Below are 7,794 nucleotides of genomic sequence, written 5' to 3'. Positions count from 1 at the left end.
CAGATCGCCAGTAAAATGAGCTCAGATCTTCCACAGTTAGAGACCAGAGCTGAGTGGACTTTATTTTGGCGGGGAGTCGACAGTCTTCCTACATCACCTGTGTTCGTGTCAGCTCGTGTCGCCGTGTACGATGACCCAGCACACAACATCCTCCGCAGGTTATTTCAGGAATGTGCTGGTGAGCTGAGCTGCCCTCTGCCTGAACCGGGCGCGCTCAGGTCGTGTTTCATGCAGCCATCAGGACCCGAGGACACACAAACACACAACCAGAGCAACACAACAGACACACAACGTCCTTTCTCTGGTTCTGTGGGATGTTTGTCAGAGGCCCGGTGGAGGGCCGTGGTGTGGTTGTGTTGCTGGTGCTGCTGCGGTGATCCGGTTCTGCAGCTTTGATGTGGCCTCGGACACAAATAGAAAGGGGGCGGGACCGAGGAGCCACTTGGAGCTGTCAATCACAGCTCTCTGTATTTACCTGAACGGTTCAGAGAGCGGTTCTGGCTGCTCAGCGGGCTCTGTTTGTTGGTGTTTTATTATTCTATGAGTGGTACCAGTACAGCTATACACATAATATAAAAATGTTGAACTCTAATTTTTCCAACAATTTCCTGTTATTTTACCAGTTTGACAGATTTTCTCTGTTTTCTTAAATTGCAAAAAAATGGTAAAACTTAAAATCAGACATCTTTATAGTCCTTTTATGGTCCTACGGTGTGAAAACGCTGCAAGTAACTGTCATTAATTAATTTAATTCAAACACTTTTGGAGATCTGACTACATTTAGAAGGGTCACAGATATTTTCTGCTGCGTTTTTTACCATTTTTGAAAAATTCGGAGTCGATCTAGTGAAACGAAAACACAGACCAAGAAAGTTCAAACAACAAAACACATTTAAATACAGCAGAATACTTGAACAGAAAGTCCAGAGGCAGCCGGTCTGTCTGCGCTGAGAGTTTTTATCCTCCAGAGAAAAGACTTGAGTTGTTGCTTTCAGAACAACGTGACTGAACAGCTGCTAACAGTCGCTTCACTCCGAGTCGCTCTGAAGTGTCTGCGGCTGCTTCGCTGTGTTTAAATATCAGCTGACAACAGAGACAATCAGGCCTGAGACGGTTTCACTGCAGCCTCGTTTACTTCTGATCAAGGAAACTCGTTTGTCCTCTTCTGGGTTTTTACTTCTTTGCTTTCGTCTCGTTGTTCTTCACTGTGGTTCATTTTTCACTTCAGTCAGAATTGATGGAAACCAGAAAAAACTAAAGTAGAATTTTTAAGGTATTTTTATCCAAACGAGCAAACTGGAGCCAACATGTTTCCACTGGGGTCACTGGAACATAAGGAGGCTCCAGATACTGCAGATATTGAACTATTTCTGTTTTAATCTGTTCCTGTACGTTGCTCTGTGTTGAACGCTGGCTGCAGTCACGGCTTCACGCTCACAAGAAGAAAAGCAGAATTTTCTGTTTTTTACTGAATCTGGTCAAGCAAAAAATTTGTTTTTGGCATTTAAAAAAAAAAATGACATGTACAAAAAAAAAAAAAGGAATTTTCTTGAAATACTGAGATTTATTAGATTACATCATCAGATTTTGTGAAGTTTCTTGATGGACCAGAACGTCACCGACGAGTAGTTCAAGGACCACTGGAAACGGGACGTTTCTTTCTATTTTAACGGTTTCTGGCTGATAAATGGTGTAATTTTGGGAATTATTTTTAAAGATTAAATGCTTTTTAAAGCTGCTTGTGGATTTTGGAGTTCAGAAAGTTAAAAAAAAAACACAATTTAACGGTTTTCTTGTTTTTTTTTTTTTTTTTTTTTTGACAGAATCCAAATCTGGTTTTTGAGTTGATCCTTTAAAGAAAAAAAAAAATAATAAAGAAATAAAAATGAAATAAAATATAAAAGTAGTGCTATTAGCGCTCTATGTCATTAAACTGATGTTTATTATTTTTGACCAGACAATTATGGGTTAAATATCTGGTTAATTAAATTGCAAAAACTAGAATAAACCAAAGAACAGATAGAACAACTAAAAATGCAAATTCACACATTATTTAAAACTCAAGATGAAGTTTTAACCTCAAGTTTAAAATCAACTAATGCAGAAGTTTAACCTTAAATTACACAAAATACTAAGTTCATTTACTGAACAGGTGGGAATAAGTTCCTTTAATGACTTTATTGAATCTAGATGTTGTATTTTCTCAGCAGCTGTTTATTCAGTCTTGTTTGTACATTTCTGTATCTAATGTTGTGGCTTTTCTTTTTGTTCCTTATTAGACAAAACAGTCTGTTACGTTCTATTTATTGTCTTCAGCAGCTGATCTGATAATTCATTCATAGGAGTCGATGGATCAGGACACGACTGATCAGCTGAGGATTTATCATTCAGTCTGCTGATCTAAGGGATGAATTTTCCACAAAAAAACCCCAAAATAACATTTTCATTTTGATTTGTTTGATGTTGTAAAGCTGTGTGTGATTGTCTAAAGCAGCAGAGCGTTAAATGGAAACAAGGTTGACTTATTAAACTGCAAAGTGAGAGATTATTATGATTATTTAGTGCAACTCCAACAGAAATCTTTCTGCTGAAAGGTGATAAAGTCGAGTCTGTCTATGAATGAAGGTGAACGTGCACTCGATGGATGTTTTCCAGCTCAGAGCAGTTAAATCAGCTCCTTTTCTCCTCATTGTGTGACTTCGGCAGCAGCTTTGAATTCTTTGTAAATGCAGCTGAATTCTCGTCTTTAACTCGAGTGTTTGGTGTCTGACGACGTTCTAAAGTCAGGATTTTATCGTCTCGGTGTCTGTTTGGTTCTGGTTCTGCTGTCTGACAACAGAAAGAGGAAACAGTGGAGCTGAGAGCAGCTTTATTGGAGCTGAGCTGCATTAGAATCCAGGACATGTGAGCACAGAGAGCAGGAGAGAAGCTACCAGATGGAAAGTTCCTCCTGGTGTTTCCTCATCCAAACTCTGCTCAGCGGACAAACCAGCTTCTAGTTCTGGATCACTGGAAGAAGCTTTGACGCTGAACACAGTCGGACTCTGCTGCAGCCACGTTGTAGAGAAGTGGAGCAACGACTGGAGACCAAACACTGAGGTCAGGATGCAGCAGATACGGAGAAGAACAGCAGCATCTTTAGCGCAGCAGCTCTACAAACAATCTGAATTAAGATGCTTTAGGTCTTTAGAACACAGTCGAACTCTGCAGCAGCAGAACGATGACTGGAGACAAAACGATGCAGCAGCTACGTAGAGAAAAACTTCAGCTAAAACGAAGTGCAGTAAAGAAACAACCTGCAACATCTCGATGTTTAGCAGCAGCTCAAGATAAATACGAGCTCAGTGTTTGACTTCACGGACAATGGAGACCTTCTGGAGCTCCATGTTAAAGTGTCCTTGGATCCAAACCTCCTCCTGATAAATATAAGTGAGTCCTGAGCAGAACGTCGCTGCCGTAAATTCCTTCAGTGTGAATGCAGAGAGGAATCTGAACAACGCCGAGCTGCTGTTTTTACCTGAAGGACAAATGCTGCTGAGCTGCCGCTGACCAGATCCTGCTGTGTGAAGATCACCAGGACGAGTGAGAAAGTAAAATCCTCCTGAACACTGAGTCAGGATTTATTGGTTCGTCCTCTCAGTCTGGTTTGGGCTAAATCAATAGTTTTGTGCCTTTTAAATCTGATTTTAAATGATTGAAAATTCATCTGAAATGGTCGAATTTGTAAACACAGGTCTCAGATTATTTTATATTTAAATTTTCTGCATATTTATATTTTATTCATGCACAATTTTATTTCTCATGTCGCCTCCATGTGATGCATCTAAAGGCATTATGCTTTAAGTTTGTACTTAATAAAGCAGTATCATAATAAAACTACATCCATACATTTTAGTCTTCTGAAATATTCCAAGTATTTTAACCTTTATACTATAATTTCTTTTAGATTAATCACATATATTCATACTTTTCAACAAATAAGATTCCAGCATGGAAAGATTTCAGCAATGTATTAATATTCATTAATATTATTGTCAGTATTACTAATAATAATAATTCTATGTAGGTTGTATGTTTTATTTCATAGTATTAACATTATGACATGAAGTTATTTTCATTTGCTTTAGAAGAAAATAATGTTTTTAAATGTAATTTATTGAACAATTTCATGTTATTTAGCAGGTTTTTCCAGTTTTAAAAAAAGTATAGATAACTAATAAAATCACAGAATCAAGTTCAGCTACAAATATACACATTTCACAGATATTTGTCATTATTTTCAGGTTTTGTTTTCAGTTTTTGAACTCAACAGCATATCACAGCTTTTGTTTAAATGTATTTTCTGACCCCCTTCCTGCCTGATTTTTACTGTCTGCACTGTAAAAGATTTTAACTGTAATTTAAAATTTTAAAATGTATTATTTTTTTACATTTTACTTTTATTTTACAGATTTTTCCTGTTCTATTAAATGACAAATAGTTACTTATGAAATCACATATTAAATTACACGTTGATACAAAAAAATAGACCAAAACTGTAAATAACATCCAAAGAAAAAGTCTGTTTTTACAAATAAACATTAGTTCTTATAAAATTACTGTTTTACTGTAATTAATATATATTTAAAATACAATATAAACATGAATGTAAAAATAAATCTTTTTGCCATTAATGTTATGAGTTTAAAAAAAAAAAGAAGCTTTTGAATGTGATGATATTCTACTGTTTCTAGACATGTCTTTTTTTTTTTTTTTAAATAGTGGGTTGTGGCTGTTTTTGTCTCCAGAACATGTTTCAGGAAGTTTTCTCCAGTTTCTGAGTTTAAAGTCCAGTTAGATGTTTTCACAGAGAGCAGAAGACCAGAACTCAGCTCCATGTGAAGTAGGTTCTGACTGATCGTCTCACAGTGAACACGACAGAGGTTTAGTTCAGAAACAACGAGCCAAAGCTTTCTTTCAACAACTTTTCAGCAGCTGCTCTGCTCCAGAACCAACCATTAGGGCTGAACCAGAACCAACCATTAGGGCTGAACCAGAACCATCAGAGTAGAACTCACCAGAACCAACAGAGAGAATCCACAGCAGCAGGATCTGGACTGAAGGAAGCTTCATGTCTCCAGCAGCAGCCGGCCGAAGCCCTCAGCATCAGCTCTGACAGTCGACTGGTCGGTTAGAGGCTCGCTGGGAGAGTTAACCGACTGGTTAGTGGGTCTCCTGTTAGAGTTAAACCAGCTGGTTAGTGGGTCTGAGCTGCAGCTAAGCGTACTAACTGACTAACTAAGTGACCACCGCAGGATCCGTCTGAATGTGAACTCTGAGCTCCAGTTTCTCCTCCTCCCCCACCGGCAGCATCAAGCTCTCAGCACAGCAGACAGCTGGGAGGGTGTGTGTGTGTGTGTTACTGTGTGTATGTGTGTTACCATGAGTGTGTGTGTCACCATGTGTGTGTGTGGTCAACACTGTGGTCATTTTTCCTCGGTGTGGACGTTTGGTTTCTCTTCAGTCAGAGCAGCAGATAACAGTCAGATATAAGAGAAAAACACCAAACGACAACGTTTACTGTGAAAGTTTCGACGTCTTTCATTCCTTCAGCTCAGGACATCACATTCTGCTTTGTTAAAATAAAGTTCTAGAGATCTTGAGTTAGAGTTGTGACTCTGTAATTAGAAGATGGACACCAGTCACCCATCCAGACCCTAATAACTGAGTATTTAGGTCAAGTTAAAACCAGCATAACCAACTAGTCCTCCAGTCAGTGTTCATAACGAGGTTCTGGTTGTCGCCTCGACATCAGAGCGGACGAGGAAACGCTGTGTCATCCATTCAAGATTTAAGTAAAGATTGAATGAGTGAGTGAAAGTAGCTCCAGATGGACATTAATGTGTTCAACAGATTTATCCAGTCAGAGGTCTTAGTGTCACAAAGGAGGCTCTCCTTGACCAGATGGATCTCCATGGTAACTGATGCTTCACAGCTAGATCACCATGGTAACTGATGCTGCACAGCTAGATCACCATGGTAACTAATGCTGTAGAGCTAGCTCTCCATGGTAACTGATGCTGCACAGCTAGATCTCCATGGTAACTGACACTGCGGAGCTAGATCTCTATGGTAACTGATGCTGCACAGCTAGATCTCCATGGTAACTGATACTGACCAGCTAATGTGCAGCTGTGAATTAAAAACTGAGAGTTACTGGGTGAGAAAATATAGTATCTTTATCTTTATCTATCTTTATTATCTTACAGCATTGAAAGTAACGGTGCTGTTTTACACAACTGCAAACGTTTACATTTGTATTCATTATAACGACCTGTTTGACTGACGATGGTCCATTTTGTGCAGAAGAAGAGTCATGTGACTCATTAAAGGCGCCTTTTATTGAAACGCGCCGAGTCATGATAGCAGTTATCTCTGACTGGGATGTTCAGTTTTGTTGATCCGGCTAGCACAGAGTAAGCCTGGATATGTTGAACCTGCTTCATAGTTCATCCTCTGAGGCTCAGCTCAGATCTTCTTTATCAGTTTATTTTATACTGGTTCTGGTGCTGCTGCAGAGAAAAGAGCAGACTGTCACAGATCTGCAGCATCTTTCTGAACACATTAAAGGACCAAAGAGTCCATCTGTCCGTCCTGCAGTCTCGGAGTTACAATCAGTCAGACAGCAGGACAGCTGAGAGCTGGAGGAATGGAAGGAATGTCCACACATGCTGCCGTGCAACACACACACACACACACACACACACACACACACGCATGCACGTGCACTCAAACCTGCACACACACATCTCAGACGTGCACGCAGGCAGCAGCTTGAACAACTGAGCAGCAATAAATCTGAAAAAGACAACAAAGGTCTAACGTTTCACTGCAGAGCTGAAGCTGGATTTTTATTTAGTTCAGGAATGACTGAGTCCTTTAATTCGCTCTGAAGCTACAGCAGAAGAACTTTCACCTCAAATTTATTAAACATAAGACAGAAATCCTGTGTATTTATGTGTACTTAAGTTGCAAACGTGGTTTAGTTTTAGTTGTGTTGACGTAACGTTGAGTCCAACTTAAACTCAGATGTTGGAATTTAACTTCCATCATGTTCTCAGCTGCTTTATACAACCACAAAGTTTTTCCAAATAAAACTAAGCCAAGTTAAATAGTTATTTATGCTTTTCAGAGGAAAAGTAATCGTTTACAAGAATCGATTAATCTGTAAAATGTTCACCAAATTAGTTATTTGCTGCCCTAAAGCTGAGTACACTCATTAACTTCAGATTTGGTTTGATGTTTGCAGTAAATAAAGCACATTTAGATTAATTTTCTAAAACATTTGTCCGTAAAAACAGGAGAAAGAAAACTTCTGTCTGCAGCTTGTTGTGTTGCATTTCGTCCACTAGAGGGCGGAATCCAGCAGATGAACCTGAACAGAGCAGAAATTATTTCATCAAACTCGAGACAAAGACCATCCAGAGACCAACGTTCAGGTCAGAAACCAGATGGCAGCTTTTTATTTATGCTGCTTTCAAAGATATCCGTGAATTAGTCTTTTACTGGCACCAAACTTCTCTCCACATCCTGACCTGCTTTATTTGTCTCCTCTCTGGATTTTCATCTTGATGCGATAAAAACCTCTCAGGTGTCAGTCAGCAGCTTTACGACGCGACCAGACAGACGTTAGCAGCTGTGAGATTCAGTTTAATGGCGCTCGACCTCCGAGTAAAATATGACGCCGTTAGTTTTACTTCTTAGAGGCGGCGGATGCAAAATATTTTACGATCATGATCCTCTAAGGGGGACGTT

At 39.3% G+C, this 7,794-nt stretch overlaps 1 protein-coding gene across 1 annotated transcript in view; it reads right to left on the bottom strand.

Moving 5' to 3' along the window:
* The window catches only part of chrna1 (cholinergic receptor, nicotinic, alpha 1 (muscle)), a 15,091-nt gene extending 9,760 nt beyond the window's left edge, over positions 1-5,331 (bottom strand). Inside the window, exon 1 of the mRNA XM_008290274.1 lies at positions 5,058-5,331. Within this exon, the coding sequence (XP_008288496.1) occupies positions 5,058-5,112 (55 nt within the window). The 5' untranslated portion in view covers positions 5,113-5,331. The remainder of the gene's footprint in view (positions 1-5,057) is intronic.
* Positions 5,332-7,794: the final 2,463 nt, after the last annotated feature.

This window comes from Stegastes partitus, unplaced genomic scaffold (assembly GCF_000690725.1).
Source record: "Stegastes partitus isolate 25-593 unplaced genomic scaffold, Stegastes_partitus-1.0.2 Scaffold664, whole genome shotgun sequence".
NCBI classification, from domain to species: Eukaryota; Metazoa; Chordata; class Actinopteri; family Pomacentridae; genus Stegastes; species Stegastes partitus.
This window is presented reverse-complemented; position numbering and strand designations above follow the sequence as displayed.